The sequence below is a fragment of the Falco peregrinus genome, chromosome 1, assembly GCF_023634155.1.
Source record: "Falco peregrinus isolate bFalPer1 chromosome 1, bFalPer1.pri, whole genome shotgun sequence".
Classification (NCBI taxonomy): Eukaryota; Metazoa; Chordata; class Aves; order Falconiformes; family Falconidae; genus Falco; species Falco peregrinus.
In genome coordinates, this window is record NC_073721.1 from 20,184,177 (window position 1) to 20,208,670 (window position 24,494).

The 24,494-nt window shown below is 42.3% G+C and overlaps 1 protein-coding gene across 5 annotated transcripts in view; it reads right to left on the reverse strand.

Annotated features, from left to right (window-relative positions):
- Positions 1-24,494, reverse strand: part of MICU1 (mitochondrial calcium uptake 1) — a 105,815-nt gene that overhangs the window by 63,385 nt on the left and 17,936 nt on the right. For all 5 annotated transcript variants that reach the window (XM_055803046.1, XM_055803222.1, XM_055803141.1 and 2 more), the window contains 3 exons: positions 18,453-18,639; positions 11,493-11,655; positions 923-966 (listed from right to left, as the gene is read on the reverse strand). In XM_055803046.1, coding sequence (XP_055659021.1) covers positions 923-966; positions 11,493-11,655; positions 18,453-18,639 — 394 coding nt within the window. The remainder of the gene's footprint in view (positions 1-922; positions 967-11,492; positions 11,656-18,452; positions 18,640-24,494) is intronic.

Sequence of the window (24,494 nt, forward strand, 5' to 3'; positions counted from 1 at the left end):
TGATTTTTTTTTCAGCATCGAGGCTTTCTGGAAATGCCTGATACTGTGTCAGGTACCTCACTCAGCAATGAAGGGATAAGATGCTGACTTCACCTTGGGAAAACAGAAGCTTTATTTTCAGATTATGCAGATGAAATGAAAACATTGCTAAAAGCTGGAGAACCGTTATGTGCCCATGACGATATGATGGAAAACTAACCTGCAGTTATCTGCATCAGGGAGTCAATATGAGCTGCTAGTCCTAGGGTCAGAGGTGCCTTTCCTGTACTCCTCCATACCACTGGGATTTACAGTGGTTAATTGGGTCTCTGATTTCCATAATAACAGGTAGGATGCTACATGGCTCCACTTACACAGGCAGACAAAACTAGATCAGAGCGTGCTCAACATTTTACCAACATGTATTGTGACAGCACAAACATCCAGAACAGCTGTGTACCACTGTAGGAAGGACCTAGGGTTCTAAAGGGGAACGGAGTAAGGCTGTTGGGGGGGGGGGGGGGCGGGGAATACATGCTCAGGATGCAGATAAAAACAAAAGAGCGTCTCCTTCCTTTAGGAATCTGGAGATGAATCGGGAAGGGAAAGGTCAAACAAGCTTCCCTTGAAATGGTGTAACGTGGGGGTTTCATACAGTCATAAAAAAGCAGCAAGGAAACATGATTGTAACCTATAGTTTCCTGACATACCAAGAGATAAGAAGAGGTAATATTTTGACCACAAACATTAAAATAAGACTCCTTAAAAAAAATATCTTTCTGTCATTACAGAAAAAGCACTTCAATGCTACCAACAACAAAAAGCTCAGAAGTGAGTATTTTGAATACTTCATTTAACTTACACCCACATGCAGGTAATAACTAAGGAACTCTAGGTAAAAAAGCCATTAAACAATATATACTTAATAGCCTAATGTTCTCACCTTCCCATCATAGCGTTTCACTATAAACTGATCCAGGCCCAGGTCTGAAAGAGAAAAAAAAGGGTATTTTAAAAAAATAATAATGCTCTTAAGAGTGTAAAAGTAAGTACTTCCTGGGTTTCCTGTTTGACTGAGGATTAGAAAGTAAAATGCACTGTCTGAATAACACCAATGGAAGGAAAATTTTTTTGGCTTTGTACATTTAGTACTTTGTATTTTGATCATGAAAGACAACAAATACATGGGATCAGAGCAGAAAACCTCCTTCCAGCAAGGTCAGTAGGAGAACAGTTCCCAGCAACTCCCAAGAGTCTGAAATACCCACCCCAGCACAGATTTTTGCACTATTAGCCCGCAAACATTTTGCTCATGATTCCCCATGTAAATTTGTGTTCATAAAACTGTTACTACTTTTAATAACATCTTTTAACTAGTTCACAAATGGGAGGAAAAAATATTGTTCCCATAATTAACTGGGATATTCCCAAATAAATCCAAAACTCGTTTAAAATTGCTCGTACAAAGATTTTACAGGAGATAAGTTGTAGCTGCATTTGTAAGAAGGCAAGCGCAATAGCTAGGAGAGCATTTTGGAGAAAGACAGAAAGAAATATTATTTATACTAGTAAATTCAATCTCTCATACCGTCACAAAATGTTTTTTCTGCCTTGAAAAGCGGAGAAGAAACCCCAGCATTTACAGAATTAAGGTACAGAGCTCTCCATCTAATCCGCAATGCCCAGCAGGGTGTATGTAAACTGATGAATACACATATAAGCAAGATGACAAAAATATTCAGGAAGATTAATTATCTGAAGTTTGCAATCCAAAGTCGGGAAGATGCACCCTGAGAGAAGATTAAGCAGAACTCAAATCGAACACTTCCAGTAATTTGGGAGAGCACAGGCCAATTTTCAGCTCTCTGAAGAATAAAACCACTCATCAGAGTTACATCCCATTCATTTTCTGCCACTGTTTATGATAATTATCACATCCTCATTTCAATTCAAATTAGGAAAAAAGATGAAAATAACAAAATAAAACCTCTCCCATGCCTGCTGCATCACCTGCTCATGAAAGAGGATAATAAAAGCCTTCCCCATCTACTGGAAAGGTTCATCATGGTTACACAGTGCAGAAAATGGAGTGATTAATCACTCCAGGGTCCCCTTGACCTTTCTGAACCAAAGCAGCTAAAACTCCTCTGTCACCAATTTCAGATATCAAAGCAATTTTCAGAAGGTTTTCTGAATTTGTGAATATCCAAGCCAGAAACCTTCTCAGTATTGTGTGCACCTGACAGTAAGAGTGAAAATTGCATGTTCGTACCCATCTTCAGACTTTAATAACCATCTTGTGACTTTTGTCCTCCTCAGACTTGTGTGTATAAACACAGTACATTAAGTATTGTCACATTTGGTAAGTGTGCTTATTTTACCAGAGACACATTACCTGGTCAGAGCTCACCCCAACCATCCATCTGGATGCTGACTGCTAAGCAAAGCTTAGTTTATGTCCACGTGTTGTAACAAAGTCATTTCTCAAAAACACCTGTTCCTATGCCAGGAAAGAGTGCTGTAAGACGTATCTCTGACAACCTGACATCATACATGTACTCACCGAGAGCTAAAAAAGGACCGTTTAAAAAAAGCAAGTAAAAGTATGTCTTAAGAATACCGCCACCCCCTGCCCACAACTGGACACTGCTACTGGGAAAGCAAACAGGTTTCAAAGGAGATCCAAAATGAACGGATGCTCACATAGATGAACAGCAAGACAAGATGAACAATAATATTTTCAAAATGTATTTCTAAATACAGATAATAAATATTTATATAATAAATAATATATACAATATTCTGTATATACATGCAGAAAAGTTATTAAAAACAGATGAATGGGAAGAATACCAGTACCTGTACTAAAGCAAGAGGCTAGTATTACAAAATTTGTGCTCTCCACAGATGAACATGAGGCGGGCAAAAGGGGAGAAGATGCAGGGAATGACTGGAGGGGACTAAAAAGCACCAACAAATCACAATAATGGAGTCAGCAAAAGAAAAACACACTGGTGAAATCAGGAGTTTTGAATACAGGGTAGTTTGCCTCCAGACTAGGGTTTGGTCCAGCCTCATTCACCTAAGCACAGAGATGTTTGTTTCCATGTGTTTCCTCAATTACTATGGCATGCAACAAAAAGACATGGAAAACCAAAGCATCTAGGTAACCCGAGACTATTCCTGTGAAGAACAGTGATGGACCTTGACTTACATACAGCTCTTCTGTAACTGCATCCAAACCGTCATGCCAGGTATAGAAGCTGCCAGATCTGTCCTCAAGCTTAAGAGTTCCAAGCACTTCATTATTTGCTAAAGAAAAAACTGCTTACCCCAACACAGCAGATGCAGGAATGTAGCTACCATTACCTATATCATGTCAGTCACTTCAACACAATCACATCTGATGACAAGCAAATATATAACCTTGATTTATGCATGTTTTGGAGATCGGGGAGACACATTTATATGAAAAAGCAGCACAAAAATTTGTCACTTCTGCTGCTGCCTTTTTTCAAGTCAGTGTATTAGCACGCCCTGGAAGACAGTGTTGGTGAAGGGAGCTCAATCCAGTTGGCAGCCAGTCACAAACGGTGCTCCCCAGGGCTCAGCACTGGGGCTGGTTCTGTTTAACATCCCTATTGACAACCCGGATGAGGGGATCAAGTGCACCCTCAGTGAGTTTGCAGACAACACCAAGTTGTGTTGGTGGGAGCGCTGATCTGCTGGAGGGCAGGCAGGCTCTGCAGAGGGGTCTGGACAGGCTGGATGGATGGGCCGAGGCCGATTGTATGAGGTTCAACCAGGCTCAGTGCCGGGTCCTGCCCGTGGGTCACAGCAACCCCACACAGCCCCACAGGCTGGGGCAGAGCGGCTGGGAAGCTGCCTGGCGGGGAAGGCCCTGGGGGTGCTGGCTGACGGCCGGCTGGGCATGGGCCAGCAGTGTGCCCAGGTGGCCAAGGAGGCCAAGAGCATCCTGGCCTTTATCTGAAATGAGTGTGGCCAGCAGGAGACAATGGAAGCAACTGTCCCCCCGTGCTCAGTATTGGTGAGGCTGCACCTCAAATACTTGTATTCAGCATATAATTTTGGGCCCCTCACCACAAGACAGACACCGAGGTGCTGGAGCGTGTCCAGAGAAGGGCAACAAAGCTGGTGAAGGCACCAGAGAACAAGTCCTATGAGGAGCAGCTGAGGGACCTGGGGCTGTTTAGCCTGGAGAGCGGGGTGGTTCAGGGGGGACCTTGCTGCTCTCTACAGCTGCCTGAAAGGGGCTGTGGGCAGGTGGGGGTTGGTCTCTTCTCCCAGGTAACAAGTGACAGGACAAGAGGAAACAGCCTCAAGTTCTACCAGGGTGGGGGTTAGTTTGGATATTAGGAATAATGTCCTCACTGACAGGGTGGTCAAGCATTGGACCAGGCTGCCCAGGGAGGCGGTGGAATTCCCATCCCTGGAGGTGTTTAAAAGACATGTAGCTGTGGTGTTTAAGGACATGTTTAGTGGTAGACTTGACAGTTCTAGGTTAACAGTTGGACTTGATGATCTTAAAGGTCTTTTCCAATCTAAACAATTGTATAATTCTAAGGTTCTATTGCAAGCACAAGCCTATTGGTTCACATCAGTGTTTTATGCTCACCCTTTCTCCCAGCGATGCACAATACTATTCTGCTCTGCTGCATTAACTAAGCTGTATGCTTAAGTCCCTCTATACAATTCCCCTTACCATAGCTCTCGACAGAATAAGCCAATTCAAAAGCTGAAAAAAAAGGCATTTATATGTTCAAGGTATAAAGTTTTACTCTCTATATCTTCCTTTTTCCAAAACAGTTTATTTTCTTTTTTATGGACATAGCTATGTGTTTTTCCACAAGTCTTTAAAGTTGACAAAAAGGAAACCAAGAAAAAAGAGGGAGTGTGGCTTGCTGCCTGTGTTCTTTTTTCTTTACATTACATAAAAACCCCAAAATACTTTTCCTTCAAGACATTACAATAGGAATTCAGCATTTGCGTAGGCTGGAGAGCTAAAGGAAACACTGCACGAATCAGTCACATCTGAACAAGGAAAGGAAAGAATGTTAGTTATTACATCTTTGTTATTCAAAAGGCAGCGTGCTAAGTTAAAGCTACTGCAGGACTGTAAGTGATACATTCATAAAGCAAATATCCTCTGACTGGGCTATTGCTGATGAGCTGCAGGAACACAAGCTAATAGGTATGTTTAACAGTAAAAAAAGAGCTTTTTCACCTTGCGCTGAAAAGCAGAGTCCGAAATACTGTTCCCCCAGAAATGAATTAAAGCATTTCCTTGAAGAGAGACAGCGATGAAATCCAAAGAAACCATTTCAGGAAGACAGCTGGCTGCTTCACAAAGTCTCCCCAGGACTGAACACACCGTAATGTGCACAACAGCTACTTCAGCTCGCATAGTGAGCATCCAGAGCAGCTGGGATTTGGTACTTGTTTCTACTCAAACCAACCCAGAGCTTTCGCCACGACCTGCTCCACAATATGTGTTTTATTTGTACGGAACACTGTAAAACCACCTCACCTTTCACTACACATCTGGATTATGAAAGCCCCTTTTGCTTCCCCAGCCAAGGGCTCTGCACCAGCCACTCAGTTTCAGAGTGCCAATGGTGACCTGCAGCAATTTCCAAATTTGCTCACCATACCAGCTTGTTTGTAATCTTTAAGTACCAATATGTATCACTCCTACAGATTCTGATACCACCTAAAGTACTATCAGGGGATCAAAAGAAACAGCAGCGCTGCTGTGGTGTACCTAAGCAAGTAGCACCACTAGGACTGTTATTTCAGATTAGACTGACACCACTTACCAATACTAACATAGGCCTCCACTCTTATTCATGTGATGGTACTCACACAGCATTCTTAAATAAAAATGTTTCAAAATAAATAAAAATTACTTACACTCACTGCCTCCCACAATGGGGAAAGGAGGGTGTTCGACAGGAGAACCATATTCTCTGCATTAATTTTTTTTGGGGGGTGGGGGGGGGGTGGGGGTGGGGGGTGGAGAGGATGTTTGAATGGAGAAGGAATTATTTATGTAAAGGAAAAAAAAACCACTATAATAACCTGCTGTTACTCTTGTTCTTGAATCTTAAGTCAAATGCTTATTATATTTCTATCAATTAATGAAAACAAACATTCCACAGATTCACTCAAAGCCAGCTAATAACCATACTTGATAAATATCTAAAATACCAAGCTCTTCATTTTATCCTGAAGAAAAAAAAGAAATCCATGGGCAACAGATTATAGATTGCAGTTTTGAAAGATATTTAACAAATGAGCTTCTAGAATAATTATTATAGTATGTTAAGAACACAGTTGAGATCAATTAGAAACCATCATTATCTCCTCTGGGATGCCAGCAGTTTTCCACTAATAGAAACCTTTTCAACTCCTTCCAGTCTTTATCTTTGTAAGATGTTTCACCTTATTTGGGTAACATTTAATCATCCTCTGCTTTTCCTTTCCTGTTGCTTGATATATAACATGGACTCTTTTTCTTGAAAGTAGATGAGCAAAAGGGCTAATTATGAAGACTGAAAAAGAGTCTGTTAACTGTACATGCAACATGCTATGTTACGGGAAGAAAAAACACTGGACCAAGTTTTCCCCTCCACAGCTGTAACCCAGCTTCTGATTTTTATGAGTGTTTTCCCCTGAACTTCAAATGTGATCTGCAAGCAAACAATAAGCAGCCTGAGACTGTTCAGGGGGCAACACTCTCAGCTTTGTGTTAAAGTCTAGAACTGTTTTGTTCATTCACAGAACTACTTCGCCCTCACTTATCTCCCCCTCCTCCAACGGACAAGTCAGTCTCTCTACGAGATGTGCATTCATAACACAACTGATCAGCCATATCAAACCGTCATCTATACTGAAAACCCTGTTTCTTCTGATGACTATCACATACACATGCATGTAAAAGCACCTCTCACTTGCTCCTCCTTGGCTAGGTTCCTGGGGTCTCTCGTATTAGGTGTTACGGCCCCAAAGATGATTCTTGCCTAGGAATGATGTATTTTCACAGAAAAAATACCCACATCTATTCACCTTCCTGGTTTAGGAGATAACCACTGTGTTACCTCTCCCTTTCACCCACACATCCTTTCCCTAAAGGTCTTTCCAGCAGATGGATTTGGGGGGAGAACACAGAAGTGAGTCCCTATCAACAAACCAGAAGGCAAGTTCAGCATCTCTAGTTTCCTTCCGGGTGTTAAATACCTGAACTGAACACTTTGCAAAACTTTAGGGATCTGTATAAGCTTAGGGAGTCCTTCCCCTCTCCACCAGACTAGGTGGGCATTTGTCACAGCTCATGACTGTTGGTTCTACAGAAAATCAGATCCGTATTTCACAAACTTAACTCAAAATAACAGATATTCACTCAAGCATTGCAACAATCCAGATGCCAGTTTCTGCTCAGCTGCTCATGATTAGTCCAAACATGAAAACCAAAACTATTTCAAAACTGAGAATCAAGCTATACACAGACTGGTCAAGCCACCAGACACCAGCTCAGTCCTTCACAGCTCCTGTACTCCAACACCATCCCGTGCACAGAGGCTGCAGGGGCAGAGCTGCTGCTTCTGGCTGAGCTTCAACAGCATGTTCATAGTTTCTTGCAGACAAGGTAAAAAAAAAAACAAACCACAAAAGCCCCCCAAACCTTCCAGGGCATTTTCAAGAGTTCAGATATTTGAGTTGCTACACAGCATGGTGGATCTTTAAAGGCAGCAGGAGTTTTCATGCAGTGGGAGTCTGGGTTAACCAGGGGTGTTAACACTAGGATGGAAGAGCAAGACTGGTTTGCGTGTAACCTGTTTTTGTGATGCTGTGATGATATATGAAGCATTTTTTACTTCTTTCAATCCTTATACAGAGACCAAAAAAATAGTACTGGTTGATTATACCACAGCTCCTTCTCAGTCCAGGATACCCTAAAACACTCAGTTCCCCTAGGAAAATGATCAATGTAGAAAGGACCCAGAGAAACTTGGAGAAATGGAGGGAACTTAAGAGGCTAGGAAAGAAAGGATGACTGGGCAGGCCACCACCAAGCAAGTCCAAGCACTTGGCAACGTTCTTGTAGGCCAACAGTTGTGTAAGACTACAGAGAACATGCCAGCAACAACCTGCAAGTACCAGGCATGGTTATGGTTCCTGTCAAGTGTCATGGCTTCATATGCCTTTTTCAGTAAAAGCCCACCCGCCTTCAAAGAGCTGCAACATCTAAAATGTTTTTTGTTGTTTTTGTTTTGTTTTGACTTGTTTGTTTTTGTAAAACCTTACCCTGTCCACCAGAGTAACAGTATTTTCAGCTGGGGTACCAAGAAAGCACCAGGTACAAAGCAACCATCCCTGTTCATCCAGCCTTGGAGCAGATATCACTGCCCATGCTTCTGTTGGTGCTTGGACTTCCCAAACAGCATATAAAGAAAAAAAAAATTTTAAGCAGTTTCCAAGTTTAATGCCATTCTTTGGCTTATTCTGACAGAGTTCCAAGCTCAGCAAGAGGGTGTCATACCTTAAGCACAGCTTGCCTACTTGAGAAAGCTACAGCAGAAAGTTTTACTGAACTAGAGAAAGCAATCTACAGGAGATAATGAATTTGCATTCATTAACAAAATGCAGTCTAGAATTGAGTTGACACTTTGTTGACAATAAATCAAACTTTCCTCTGTACAATCCATAAAAATGAGTCAGGCATATGGTACCTCACAGTAGATTATCAATTTAAAAATAAATACAACAGGGACTTGGATACCTCATTACTCTGTATCACTTACATTCCACAGTATTTTTCTCTCCATAAAATCACAGACACATTAACAAGAAGTTACTTGGCAGCTGGAGCATACTGAGCATTCCCCTGCCCTCCTCCTGCCTCAGACTGCTTATGCAGGACCATATTAATTCACAGGACCAGAAGGTTATTGCTTTGCTGTACAAACATACCAACAAACACCACACGCTGAAAACCTTGGGGTCAGCGAGACTGCAGAAAGTAACCCATAATTTAGTTCAAGCATTAACCTACCAAGCTAGTATGATTACAGTGGGCTACATCACTACCTGAGGGAGATTTCCAAGGAGCACTCCAAGCTGCATAACCACCCGAAGGAGTGCCCTGGGATGAAGGCAGGATGCTCCAGCCCCAGTGGAGGGCATACCTGAGCTGTGGCTCAGGGAGAAAGCAGCCTCAACATTTCCCTACTAATCTATAACCTAGGTAATCCTGTGAGCCAAAAGTATCAAACAGATGTAAAGTATGGAAATAATCCAGTCAGCAGGTAGCACTCTTTGTTTTTCACTTCTGGTTTTAAAATCAGACCTATCTTTTTCATTATTTTTTTTTTTACTACCAGCTTTTAAAACATTTGGCAACAAGATTATGTCTGCTTTGACTTTACTGTAGCATTAAGTGTTTTTACCCTTCTACTGTTCATTATGTATTAAAACATTCACTGTGATTGTCATCATGTACAGTGCTCATAAGGAAAAGCCATCCCAGCAGCAGCTTAGTCTAGAAGAAAGTCCATGACAGTAACAGTCCTCAAGACAGATTTTCAAACTAACAAGACACAAGATGCTCACTCTCCTGCTTTGCCTGCTGTTAGGTAGCCAAAGCTCAATCTCATTCCACTTTCCAAGAGCACCTCGAAGTATCACCAAGGCAATCTTCTTCCCTTATAGGCTGCTTTGTGTCACTGACTGGCAGCATTTGCAGGCTTTTAAAGGCTGGAACAGGCTTCAGGGGCCATTTAAGCAGTTCACCTAGCCAGGGTAACAACAGCTACAACAAAGTTAGTGGCTAAGACTGACAAATTATTTCCCATTAGTCACCTTTGCTTGTCTCCCAAGTAGGTGTTTTCTGAGCACTCTTCGACCTATTTTCTGTGCACACCTTAAAATGCACCAAGCACATATATTGCACGGAGGAACTAAAAGAGAATCAGATGTGTTGAAATTAAACATAGCATGTTCTCTATTTTTAGCTGGACAGCAAAAATCCAGAAAAACCAAACCAAAAAAACAAAACAAAAAAAAAATCTTGCATGGGAAGACTTGCACTCAGCCAGGTGCTACTGCTTTTCAAAGTACCTAAGAGCTTAAGATAGATAAAATGGTAAAAGTTTCATTATCTATGAACATTATTTTCTGTTTATTGCTCAAGCTACTTCTTCACTGAAGATGAAACTATGTAATTCATATGAAAACTAAAGGCATTTTCAGGACCTGATGAAAACCTATATAGCAGTTCACCAACCTGTTTTTAATGCTAATGCCAGGATTTTTTCTTCCCTCCCATGCACACTTAGTGGTGTTGTTTTCTAAGCACAAGTGTGCATGATATTTATTTAGCAACTTCATGTAAGATATCAAAACAGTTTCACAGTTTGCACATAAACTCCACTCTCAAAAAGTTAACATTTGGAGGCTGAAGTTCTTCATTAATGCCTGGGGAAAGAGGAAGAGTTTTAATTTGACCAAAGCCTGTTTCATTCTCTGAGAGACACTCTGGGAGACCAAGAAACCTGATTTCCCAGTTGTCACTCAAAACACAAATCTCCTCCAAAACAGAAGACAGGCAAAATCCTCCTGCCATCCCACAAAAACCGACTTCTTGCCAAATGCTCAGGACATAGCTCCCCAGACCAGAAAAAAAAATCTGCTCTCCCACCTGTTGTCTGCCAAACCCCCACAGGTACCATGGCTGATGTGCTTCCCTGCAACCCACAAGGAATTTGAAGCCAGCAGAGATGAGCCCCACTGTGGCCAGCTGCATCACAACTCAGCTGCGTGAATGGGGCTGCCTCGACTCCTTTATTGCTAAGGTTTTCCTTGCCAAAGCAACCTCCTTTTGCAGGTTTACGAACAGTTCTTAAACTGTTTCAGTTGAAGCTAAACTTTCATTATTAAATACGCAAGAAGGTCATCTCATCTGCTCTTCATGGGGCCACACCAACAAGATGTACTATGCTGCAACAGAACTTCAGGCAACATTTTAGGTTTGGAGCATGGAGACAGAATAGATCCAAAGCTCCAAAGAAGCATATCACAACTACACTTCTGAACCCAAATGATCACTGTTATTTGGCAGCACTGTGCTGCTGCCAGTCAGCTAAGTACAGGCTGGCATGGACTCACTGCAGACTCTGTTGGAGAGATGAGCATGGCTCCTGCACAGCTGCACTGGTAACTTTCTGCCCTGTTCCTACATCTGTTATACTCGGTTATCCTTCTGTGCATCATCACACTGCCATAATGCATGGGTTCAGAGCATTACTTTTTTTGACTGTGGCAGCACCCAAATCAGACACCGACTCCCCTTTTGTGCCATACCTCTCAATATAACAAGAACAATACCTGACAAAGTAACTTTTTGAAGTGAATTTTAAAGATCAGGTAAGCAGAGACTGGAAAGTTTATTCCACTTCACTGTATTAGTTCCTCCAATTAGTACACACACAACTTACTTTCTGGTTGTTTTTCGTTAGGTGTTATCGATCTCACAAAATCCTGCGGTGTCATAAAAACCTCCGATTCACCATGCTCATTTATGACTTTCAAAGTGGCGAAGTATCTGAAGATTTTGTCCGGTGTGGAGTAGGCTCTGATTCTGTTCTCGTATTCCATCACCTGGATATGAAATTTAACCAGCATTAGATGGTTAAATTAGATCCCCCAACACCCACCTTAGCAGCCACCCTTAGTCCTCTGAAGGTTTTGCCACAGGAGAACAAAGATGTGTGCAGCAACACACTGGAAAGAAACTATGTTGAAAGGGTCAAACCCCATCCTATCCTCAACCTTTGAACTACCAGGAAAATTGGAAATATCTCTCTTAATACTGGAATATTAGGAGCTCACACAAGAGTCCTTACTATTGGTAAGTTTTGAGTCACCATGATGGCAGGGGAAAAACAAATTAACAAAGTCTCTGAAGGTGCTTTTAAACATGAACATAAAAAAGCACTAGCATCACATTCATGATGCTAAAAGCAGCTCAACATTTAAACCATAGTGTTGAAGGTTCTGACTTGTGATTAGTAAATGAAGTAAAAGAAAAGTCTTGGAGAGCTGGGAGAGACCTTTATTTTCAAGCTGAGTCTTGGAAAGAACTACTTGGAGCCACAGCTGGTTGCTCAGTCACTCAACCTCATTTTTTCCTCTTTTCTATCACATTGGCAAAATTCTGCAGAAACATTCTCTACTCAGTCCTCTCCTCCCCACCAATCTGCCACTTGCTAACTCTGCCAGCAGCGATTATTTTGTACCTAGAACCATTTTCTCCAACACACAGCTAGAATTAATCAAAGAGAACAGAAAGCTTTTACAAAATCACAACATAAGGCCACAAGGGAAGAAAAAGGCACAAAGACCTACACTTCATTATGTATTAGGATAGAAAAATTTCCTTCTTAGTTCAGCCTGCTATTCCTGTATTATATGCCATGTTTGACAGTCCATAAAGTACTTGAAACTTTCAGTACTTCTGCCCAATAGCTACACGAGAAAAAAAACAACAACAAAACCACCACCAGTGATCTGCTGGAAGAGAATAGGCAAGATCAAGGGTACTGCCAAAGCAGCTGTAGATCATTTATGGCTTTCATCTTGTTTTAGCCTTGTCCTTAAACTCAGACAACTTCTCCACCCTGATGTTTATCAGGCAGAAAACACCCTCTCTAGTTTTTCCTATTTCTAGGATAAAACTAGGCCAAGGCTTTTAATCCCCCAAGTCAGGCTTTGGTAAAGCAACCAGGGGAAAGCAAAGCCTCTCTCTTCTACATGTGTTCCAGCTCTGATCTTGAGCAAATACAGCTGTAGATGACATTATCTATAATGCCAATATCTAAAGCATCGTCCCCACTCTTAGCATCACCATAGATTTTTCAGAATTCAGAAATGTCCTTGCATCAAGCACTACAGCCAGCTCCCTCTTTCCTGCAGTCACCTACACAGAAAAAAATTTTTGTCCTTAGTCCCTTTTGCTACTCACCTTTGCACCTATAATCAAGCAATAAAAATGGGATTAGGTTTGTTGATTCCACAAGGTCCTACAAAGATAAAGGCACTGGATCAAGAGCAGTTGTCTTACTGTAAAGTTACAAGTCACTGTCTATCAGCCAAACCGCAGTAAACAACAACATGCACTTTCCCAGCTGCCAAACTGCACTTGTCTTTGCCTACAGCTCCCACCTGGTAGGTGGTAACTTGTTATGCCAAAGTGACCTTTTGACTTGTGATTTCAGGCCCATATCTCACCCCTTCCTGTAGCATGACCTGATCTCACGAATAACACCCCACCCAACCTTATCAGCCAAAAACATAGTTAAGCACCTTACCTTCAAGCAAGGCAACTAAAACCAACTACAGTATCAAGCCCAGAACTGGAGCTAAAAGCAGACACCACAGACTAGAACCAGCAGCTCCCTCCATCCATGACACCCTTTCAACACAGCTTGCTTTCTAGCTAAAACATCTGTCCACCTGAAACTTCACACAATTCCTGAGTTTCCAAGCTTGGGGAAAAATTTCTGGCAAGGCACTATCAAATGCTTTCCTTCAACCCAGCCAGGTAAGTTGCACCTCTTTTACTCGACAACTCCACTGCTGCACCAGAGACATTAGTCTTTGACATCTCTGCCAGTAAAACCACGTTTTGTTTTACCCCACTCAACTTCACATCCACAATGGATCTTTGTATCTGCTTTAAGATCTTGCTAAAATACTGCTGACAGGCCTATTGCTATCAAGTGCTTTTCTTCTCATTTTTGGAGTATGGGCATTGCCCTTGTTCCTCAGCTAATATCTTTACTGAGACTCCTCCTTATTGATCCAACAACTTCACTGTTAACTCTTTCATACCCCCCAAGCTCGGGGTAATCCTCAAAGCCCTTGCTTTCTTGATGCTAAGCAGTCTACATTTTGCTTCAACTTCAGGCACAGCAGTTTTCCCACACCCCAATCAGATCCACACTGCACCCTCAAGTCCACCACGATCATCACTTGCAACAGAAGCAAAGTACCCATTTACTACATGGCCCTTTCCTACCTAGATCATTTGCCATACTGTCATCTATCCATGCATACTGCTAAACAAAGAGCTTCCTCGGATGACCACTATGCACTTACAAGGATGCAGTTTTGATATGTGGCTTTAGAGCAGGAAGGGTCAGTCTGTTGCTCAAAAGCCATGTACAGCTCTCAAAGCAATGTGGCATGGCTCACAAAAGCTTAAAAAAGGTCTCCTGTCTCAGCATGCAGCACAACAACCCTTCACAGATCTGCAAACCCAGAGGTTTGTCCACATGCAGTCTGAAATTTCACGAGAAATATGTAAAGCAGTTTTGGGCTTCCCATCCTCCAAGAAAACCAACTGAATGCCTTTACAAAAATAGGACCAATAGCAGGTGGAGAGCTGACCATCTCATTTTGAATTAGTCTTAAAGCAGCATCAGACAAAGCAGGAAATTAAGGATTTTTAAATGACCATCATCTTCTGATGCAAAGTTTGCCACATCTGGCCAAAGCAAGCTGAGCTGACCTACCATCTCCATGAAAGCTCAAAGCAGCCCCTCTAAGCCCACTGCAGTGTAAAAAGCGGGTGTTACCTGTGAAGCGATTAGTTTCAGATCCAGAAAGGAACATGATTATGTACAGCTACTCAGCGTTTCATGGGAAGCTAGTTTTAATTATTTCCATCCTTTTGAGTCCCAGTAATTAGCTGTGACAAACACATTTCAGGACAAATACATTCCTGAAAAATTATGAGGAACAACAGTCTTGAATAACTCACAATCTACACCAAAAAAGTAGAATCTAAAATTCTTGTTTAGTATCTCACAGGCCGTTTTCATCACAACCCAAATCACACTTCCTCAAAAATCCCTACAAGAAGTGAGCAAATGCTGCAACACTTCTGCCCTTTTGCCTGCAGCTGAACTCATGACTACCTCATTTTCGCTAACATGATCTAATCAGCTGGCAAAACCTAATAAATATGCTAAAACCCATCCCTCTGACTTCAAGACCAGACTGAACATGAAGCCAGGTCAAGAAGGGAACAGCCAAGACCTTGCAAATGGGAACAACTTACTCAAGATTGGGTGCTAAACACAAAGTGGGCAGTAATATGGGTGCCCTGATCTCACTATACATATGTGGAATAAAAAGCACGTGTGTTTTTGGGCACACACATGACCATCTCTGAGGGCTTTTTACACTACTTCTAAATAATCTGGACACAAAAATCATCTCAGACAAGTCTCTTCTCCCAGACCCTCTCACCTATGAAATAATCCAAAACATTTTCCTGGCAAAGCGTGTACCCAGGCAGTGGCCTTTTCCCAGCACGTGCCAGTCCTCGATGCAGTGCAGACCTGCCAAAACCCTCACCCTGACCCCAGAGGCACAGCCTCATGTAATCAGGGGCCTCCAGAAAGATTATGTGACCAAATGGGAAAAAATCTTTTTTTGCACTTATTAATATAGTACGTACTTACTGGAGGAGAAAGATGAGCAAGTAATCCCCATTGCTCTACAAGAGCAAAGCTGCTGTTGAGACAGTCAATGTTTATGCTAAGCCTCAGGTTAAAAGGAAAAAAATCAAGTCTTGTGCAGACATGAAAATAAAGCTCTAAATTAACATCTCAATTCACTTCCAGAGCATCACCAGGGCCTCCCTGACCATGCAACAGTGCACACATGTCAGCAGGGTAAATTAATTACAATTAATTTTCTTTGGGTTTCCTACTGTAATGCACACCAAAATGAAGTTCCAGCACAACTAACACTCCTAAGGCAGCACACCTGCAGGACACAGAAAACACTGCAATCAGATCTTGACAAAGCAGCCCTAATGCTGCATGCAAACACTTAATTAACACATCAGTCCACCCACATCATGTATTACCGCTCATCAGCCTTCTACCTATGAAAGGGCTCAAAATCTTTTCCTTCTCTGCCTTACAGTCAGACCTATACATCGCACAGCCTAAAAGACAACACGTGCCTGGGAACCATCCATACACAATCGCAGCACCAGCCCCAGCAAATGCCAAGGGGTTTGTATTTCAACTTCCTCTTCACTGAATCACTACCCAAAATAGCTATGTCAAGCCTAATTTGTTATTTCACCACTAATCACAACTTCATTAAAAGCAGAATTGGCATAACAAACAACTGTTAAAATACTTTCAATTAAGCTTCATTTTTTTCTCAAGGAAAACCCCACACTATGTTCCAATTAATTACGGGAGGAGCCGGAAAGGGTTTTTACTGTGGGTGGTGGTGGTTGTTTTTTTAAAGAAAAACATAGAAGAGTCAGGAATTCCCTAAAGTGCTACACAACTCATTAGGAGAGTAGCACATCCTGGGAGCAGCCCTGATTTTGAGTCAGAAGCCAGGGCACACCTTTGTCTGTCATCTGAGCTGGTAGCATTCAGACATACCTCCTGAGATGACTCACTAGGGCAACTGCTGATCAAACACCAAGCCCACAACAGAGCTGCTCAAACAAACACAGAACCCAGCACCTGGGAGACTACCGGTTACATCCTGCATTAAACAAAGCAAAAGCAACACTGCCATTCGGGTTACAGAAGGCACATTCCATCTTAAGTCTGGAGAAAGAAGGGCTTACATTGGCAAAAAAGTCCGTCTTAAACACTGCTCTCTCCGCTGAAATCACTGCCCCCGAGTTAAGTACTGTAGGAGGAAGGCAGGCTGTGGACTGAGAAGGGATCCAGGCTGCATTCTCAACAGACCTCTTGGGCATCCTCCACACCTGGCTCACATCTTATTTGGAAAGCATGGCCATATTCCTCCCTGCCTAGTATGGGAAGGAAAGAGCTGGTCAGCGTAGGGATGTCTCCTAACAACTGGAATAAAAGTCCTCGCCTGCAAACAAATATTCGCTGGCTTCCCTAGCCAGAAGCAACCAGCCATGTAAGACAAAAGGAAAAAAATTAATAACATCAGTCATTACATTCACTTGTGATGACAAATTTTTTTTCTTTAAAAGTAAAGAGTGTGGATGAAGGTGGATCATTTCTTTGCTCTTTGCAACCTGCCACCATCTGCTGATACTGGAAAAAAAAAAAGATAACCCACTTCCCCTGAGTGGTACTGGCAAGAGTCAAAGTTTTGCTGAAGCTGTCAAGAGTGCCTGACACCCAGTTGCCAAGAAAATTAGCACAAGCCAAGAATCCATATTCCTGGACAATTCTGAATATCTCAGTGTAGTATCTTACAGCATAACCTAACTGAGCTGCCACCACAGCATGTCACAACAGGGAGAGTCTGGAGCCCCAGATACCGCAAGGCACTTGAAAATTTCAAGTTGTGTAATATACTCTAACCAAGAGCAGAATATGATTCAGCAACGTCAAATAAACAGCTCTTAATTTTTTTATGAAAAGTTGTTAAGCCACTATATACGACCATCCACAATTTAACAGCTAATGAGATGCAGCCTCCAGGATACAGACTTAAAAATAATTATCAGAAGCAAATCATACAGAAAGAAATAGTGAAGAGCATATACTCCCATTCTCCTCCTTGGCACTGCAAAGATATTAAATCATCCAACACAGCCCAATAAAACCAACATCCAGACAGCTTTAAAAAAAATAAAATCACATTGTCTGCCAAATCTCAGTTATAGGACTCTCCATCAGACCAAATCATACATCTTGTAGTAACAGTGTTACAGATAGTACTGAACTAGTTGTCTAACAGTTCTGAGCAGCCCAAAGCTCTCAGGATTGCTCAACAGTGAAGCCAAGTCACAAGCTGACAATATAGTTTATTACTCAAGCTTTCCTCTTGTTGAAAATGTGCCTGATATGAAAATTAAATAGGCATAAGCATCAAGAGGGAGATATGACTAACCATGAGCAGAGTGAGGCTGTATTTCAACAGCTACTCTTACATGGAATAATTAAAAAAAGAATTAAAGTATGCTTTTCCGACAACCCTCCCTTCCACATTCATCCTCTTTTTCCTACATACACTCCATATGTCCACAGGCAAATAGATGGACTCCCAGACACACACATGGTGGATGCCCTAGATGGTTTTAAAGCTTTTGCACTGACCCCCTACTTTGCATGCACCAGGAGTCTTGATTTCTCAGAGCAATTCTTCTGACATCCAACTGGAGATGTGAGAAAAGATCTCTGTTTCACAGGATCAGTATACTGTGCTTTCCAAGTTGCTTGCTAAAAAAGTTCAACCTAAAGAAACTCAAGGTAGCATGCCAAGAAAGTAGGTTCCCAAAACAGTAAGGTCCCTTAGAAAACGAAGGCACAGAGCAAAGGCCAGACTCTACACGTTCGCTACACCACAGTCTGAAAAAACATTATGCAAGTTTTCTCCTTTTCTCTACTGCAGTGCAACAGCTGCAGCTGTAACATGCCCAAGCTTGGTACCTTACGGTCCCTGAACCCGGAACGCTTCTTCTTCTTCCCTTCCGGCTGAGCCTCCTCATTGCCCGATGCAACGGCTTTTCTACCCTCACTGCTGCTGCTTTCCTCCTCCTCCTCCTCATGCTTCACCTTCTCACTTGGCTCAGTCCTCGGATCTTGTTTTACAGAGGATGAGTCTTCTGCATAGGCCCTGTACAAGGCAAAAGAAAACACCAGTTTAGAAAATTGAGAGGGGTGCTAAGGCTACAAAGACTGCCATGCAAGTCTCTCCCTGAATGAAACATTTGTTACAGTTCAGCATGGAGGACTGCAAAGCAAAAGCAAAAAAGTGATCAGTCTCCTTGGAATATTGTGTGCCTTTACCTGCTGTAATGCAATTTCCACCACCCCCACGCCCTGCCAAATCCAAGCTAATAATCACAGTGAGTTTTCCCAGCCCAAAAACATAGAGCAAATCACTCAGTGAATTACTGTGCCCTCTCCCAAAATCTACACATGCAAGAAAGAACGGGAAGGGCATACCATACCTCCTCTAGCACTAAATTCCACCCCCACTCCCCCAAAAACGATTTATATGAAAGTGATAAAAATCTGTTTTACCATCAGCACTGCAGGATTCAGAAAGAATAGCCTCTTTGTTTCAGCTCAACTGATTTATTTTCTATCTCCAGCAGGTGACAGGCTGTTTTATTTCCTCCTTCCACCAATGACTGCTCTAAACTCCAGTGCTACAGGAGTTGTGACAACAGAAACTGGGGTTGTTTATCCTCAAGCTGGAAATACAACTCTGGTAGAACAAAGGACCCCTTTTCCCTTGCTGTTCAAATACAAAGTTCTTCAGCAACCCTGTTTGTAGACCAAGACTCAATACTCAAAATCACTCAGACTAAGCCACAAGTAACTCGCAGAACTGCAACTGGCAATAGGGTGCTTAAATAATCCATAAACCAAACAATGCTATGGCTTTCCTATGCTTTACTTTTAAAGTGGTTTACAACCAGAGCTCAGACCACGTTAATATGAGTTAAATTAATAGTCTTTAAGGGCATGTTAATGTGTCACAAGCAACAAAGCAAAGTTTGATAAAATGATTTCTCTTTCTGAAGGACTCAAACAGCTCAGGCGAACACCCTAGCCTGCCTGTAACTTAAGTGAAGCTGCCTTGACATGCATTCCTGGTGATTTATTTTGGACTTCTCACAGGGTTCAGGGCTCACACAGTTAGGTGTCACTCATTATCCAGTGGCCTTCAGATGAAGGCTGGTACTTTAGTGCTCCCTGTAACTACGAATGTGGTCATTTACAACTGCATGAATTTATTCAAAAAAAGCTGCCTTGGGAGGAAAACAAAACCAAACCAAGATCTTTGAAATCTCCCAAGCTCTGAGCAAAAGGCTACCCATATTTTATCCTACCAGTTTCCTGTAAAACACAGACACAGTATGTAAAATCAACAGAGAAAGTTTGTGTCTCCCCAGCAGTATGCAGATTTGCAGCAATCTCAGAGCATCATCTTCCAAGAAGAAGAAATGAGGATAGGTGCTCCATCAATTAATTTAAATGCTACTGAAATTAAAGACAAATCATTCCTTACCAGCATCTAGTAATTCACTAACAGTCATAGGACAGGACAGATGGGGAAGGGCTAAAGAACTCAAATCGTTCCACAGTACTGCTGAGAAACAAAAACTTTATTGTTCTAGAATAAATTCCCAAAGAGCATACTTAAGAATATTGAATCATGATGAATGCAAATTAATTTTTGTTCATATTATGACAACTACTTCAGCGAAGTACCAAAATCACTTGAACAACCTCCAAGATCCCAGCATTGCTTTGGAATGCTGTGGGTTATTCCCACAGCACTACAGCTAGGTTAAAGCAGTTCAGAGGTTTCTAGTCTACGCTGTGACAGCATGCAACTCCATCGCAAGGGTTTGATTTAATAAAATACGTAAGCGCTTGGTGAAGAGCAGTACTAGCCATGACTTTTCATGCAAGACACAGTCTAATGTGCCAGCCTTTCCTTTCTGAAAAGGTCCTGAGCCTTTATTTGCCAGTATGTTTTCATATTATAGCAAAGCACCATCTTTAAGACCTCTACTGAACCAAACGGGTTCAGTGAGAGACAGAATCCAAATCTTGAGTCCTTCACAAGCATCTTAAGATAGGGAAATTATTTCCCCAGAAGAGGCAGGAAGTTGATCTGTCTCTTGGAGCATGAAGTCCACACTGGCACCTCTCCTGAAGCCTTTCCTGCAAGTTTAATCAGCAGTGGCACATACTTGTGGAGTTGTGGTTTTGGCTGATATGCAGTTTGCTAGAATAAGGTGTTGCCAGCTGAGGCTACACCAGTAGTGCATGTCAAAGAAAGCCCTTGTGTAAGCAGGACACCAGTCATTAGCTCTGAGAGAACCTCTTGGGAAAAGGTCCTGGGGACAGAAAAGCAGTAGAAAATTGATTGCTTATCTACACAACCAAGCTATTCCATATGAAACATGCCAGAGAATAGCTGTATCGGTAAAGATTTCCTCCTGTAATGCTTGACTGACAGCTAGCAAACCAGGCGAGGGATAAATGAAATTAAAAATCAAGCGGTTTTCAGCAAATCCTACGCATTCCTTCAATCCATCACACTGTCAAGGCAGTTGGCTATAGCAATGCAGACGTAGGCTGTTTGAATACAGTCTGCTTTCCCCCCCTCCCTGGTTTATCCAGGTAATTAACTCTGCTCTACAGTTAGATCACCGTTGCAGCATACAAGCAAAACAAGCTGTGAGAATAAAAGCTAGTCTACTTCCCAAGCAAGGTTTTCAACAGTACCTGCTATTCCTCACCTCCAGGACACAGTCCAAACTACTCATTGAATTAATCACTGAAGGATCTGCTCTCTACGTACACCTACTACTTTGTGTATTTTACATCCTGCACAACCATCCTCTGTTGAAATCCTTGGCTTCCAACAACTACACCTTCCATCTGCACCCACATAAAGGAGTCTTTGAATGCAGATGTCCGAGTATGGCTGGAAAAACCTCACAGCTCTAGAAAGATCCACCCTGCTGGACTGTCATCAGCCAGTGAAGACTCTCCACCTCCTTTTTTGATGAGACTGACTTTCCAATGGCATGCCTGTGGTTACAACTTCTGCACAAAAGGGCAACAAAAATACAAAGACTCGCTTCACTCTGTGCCAAAACTGGCAGCCAGCCTCTACCCACAGAGTGTGCCTGCCCCAGATCCTAGCTGCCACGCTTCAACCCTACTGGTCTCTTCAGGTCCTGTCTGCGTACCCTGCCCCCAGTGAACGGAATTTGAGGCAAAGACTGTATTTCCCATCTGCTTCATAGTATCTTCTTTTAATCCTTGGAGAAAGCCAACAATCAAGCATAAGATTAGGTTCATCATCCCCAAAGAAAACCACCTAGCTACCACAGAGGAGGACTAAATACTGAATTTTCACTTAGCAAATGGTTCTTTGACAAAGCCACGTGCATGCAACCATACGATATACATACACAAAGGATCTTGGTACTCACAGCAGTCACTGGCATGATACTCCACAGCTGCAGGTCTTCCAATTAGAGAAATTGTAATCTCTCACTTTAACGTATTTTTCTTCTTTGAGTGACAGAAGCATAACAGTTTGTTAAAGTAACAAAGCTTTGTGCCAAAGGTAAGTGCTTAGTTGTTCTAAACCTGAAGGCAGTAGAAAAGCACTTAGGTATCACATCTAATAATCATGTCATTAGTCTCAGAAGGAAATGCAGGAGATCTAACAAGAAGTTGGGCACTCAGGAGTCAGCAAAAACATTGCCACCAAACGAAGCAGGAGAGGGGAATCCTGCCTGACAGATGTGTTCTTCAGGTGACGAGTTGCCACACTCCCTATCTATAAACATCTGGAGACATCCACATGAGGTTTAAAAGCCACTTAAAACTTCAGTTTTCCATACTGAAATACAAAAGCTAGCCTGTACACAACATTCATAAAAATAGGCAGCCTCCAGGGATCAGGAGTGCTTTCAATGAGGAGCTCTGTCTCATCCTCACCTCAACCATATTCAGCAACTAAATTACTTAGCTAAGGCTTTAATAAGAAGTTAACCAGAAATTATGAAGATCCATAGCCCGCTTTTTCAGGATGTCACCCCACTCAGGATTTTTTACTATTGTGCTTCCTTCCTCAGCTTTCACGGCACTTAATACTGCTGTAAATTAGCACAATGAATTTGTAGCATGAACTGCAATGAACATGCCAAAATTAAGACAGATTCCAGAGGTGAATATGAACAATTAGATTGAGGAGACAGCTCTGGATACCAGCCATAGCTTAAAATAGGTCCAAGAACATAAGGAGACAGCAGCATAATCTGCAAGATGTGCACGTCCTTCCTTCCACCCCAGCCAGCAGCAGGACCATCCCCACAAAAAAAAGCCTTCAGCTACTGACAGTGCACTCCAAGGAAGAGCTGGACAAACCGGAGAAGAGCCAATAAGGAGCAGCAGGAATGGTTAAGGGTCCAGAACACAATGTGGGAAACTTGACCTAAATAAGTCAGATTGCTATAAGAAAGAAGGAAAGAGGAAGGTGAGATAACTAATACATAAAACCACTGCAGCAGGACTGTTCTCTTGGTCCAGCAAGGGCAGGACAAGATTCAGGATGTGCTTAAGAACACCATAAGGGAAGAGACACACGGCAAAGAAGGAGAAGCCTATATATACACGTTTAGATACACAGAAAGCATGTAATGTTAAGGACAGAGAACACTGGAATCAGCTGCCAGGGAGGATTTATTCCATCACTGATCTCTCCATCACCAGCAAATTCCTAAAAATAGGTGAGACAGCTGCCTGTCAAGACTAGATTGGAGGCCCCCAGCCCTGCCTTGGCAGCACACTAGCAGATTTCTCACGCTCCCTCCCACTCTCCTCTGCTGCAGCCCAGTTTAGGCACCAGCACCAGCTCAGGCACCAGCACCAGCTCGTGGGTGCAGACAGACAGGCCAGAGCATGAGGACCTGCGCTTCAAGCCCCCTTGAAAGGGACTGCTCTGAAGAAAATGAACCTGAATGGTTTTAGGTCAGTCTCACCAGCTAACTTGGATCACGTGGGATAACACACAGCTCCTTAGATATGACTCCCCGATAGCAAGGAGAACAATTGCTTCACAAAGGCCATCAACCCTAATGACACACACTGGAGGCATCCTACTGACGTTACCATAATATCCTTGTAAATTACACATCTGTTAATTTCTTAAACCAGGAGACACTGCTTACATTTCCAAAAGAGCTCACCTCAAGTGGGGCACGGGGCTATACCCCTGAACCACAGTGCTGACAGACGCACGCACAGTTTCTTGCATATCCATTTGGCTTCTCCACACAAATCCTAGCTCTGATTTGCTATGTAACATTTAAATAAGATACTACCAACACACTCTGATCAAACTCCAGAGCTCTGCAAGCTTAGGGCAATACCTGTGCTTTAAGCTCTGCAGGTCAACTGAGGTCACCCCCCCCCCCCCCCACCCCCCCCCGGGCTGTTCAGATCTTTTCCTAATTGACTCCAGTTTTGACTTTGGCTCATTTCCCAACATCTGATTCTTTCCTTCCCCTGATGCTCATGGGTAAAAATAATATGAAGCCAAAAGCCACCTGAAAGGACACAGTGCTCTTTCAAGACAGCACTCAGATCGACATGTCTTCAGGCCTTAGGAGAAAACCCTCAGCACAGCAATCCTAAGGATAGCCTCTTGAGTCTGTCATCTCTCACAAAAAATTAAAAAAATGGAGCAGAATTCTCAAAATAAAAATAACCTCATATGAATAATACCTATACTTTTTAGTCCTTTCTCTCCTACATCAGGTTACATAGTACCTGACATATCCATAGCTATAAAATCAGCTTCTCCCTTCTTGACTGATTTACATGGTTTCTTTTGTTTTACTAGAAAAAAGATTTTTAAAGTCTCAGTTTCAGCCGGCATAAGGCATTTCCAACACTTCTGCCATTAAAAATGTATTCCAAGCAAATTAC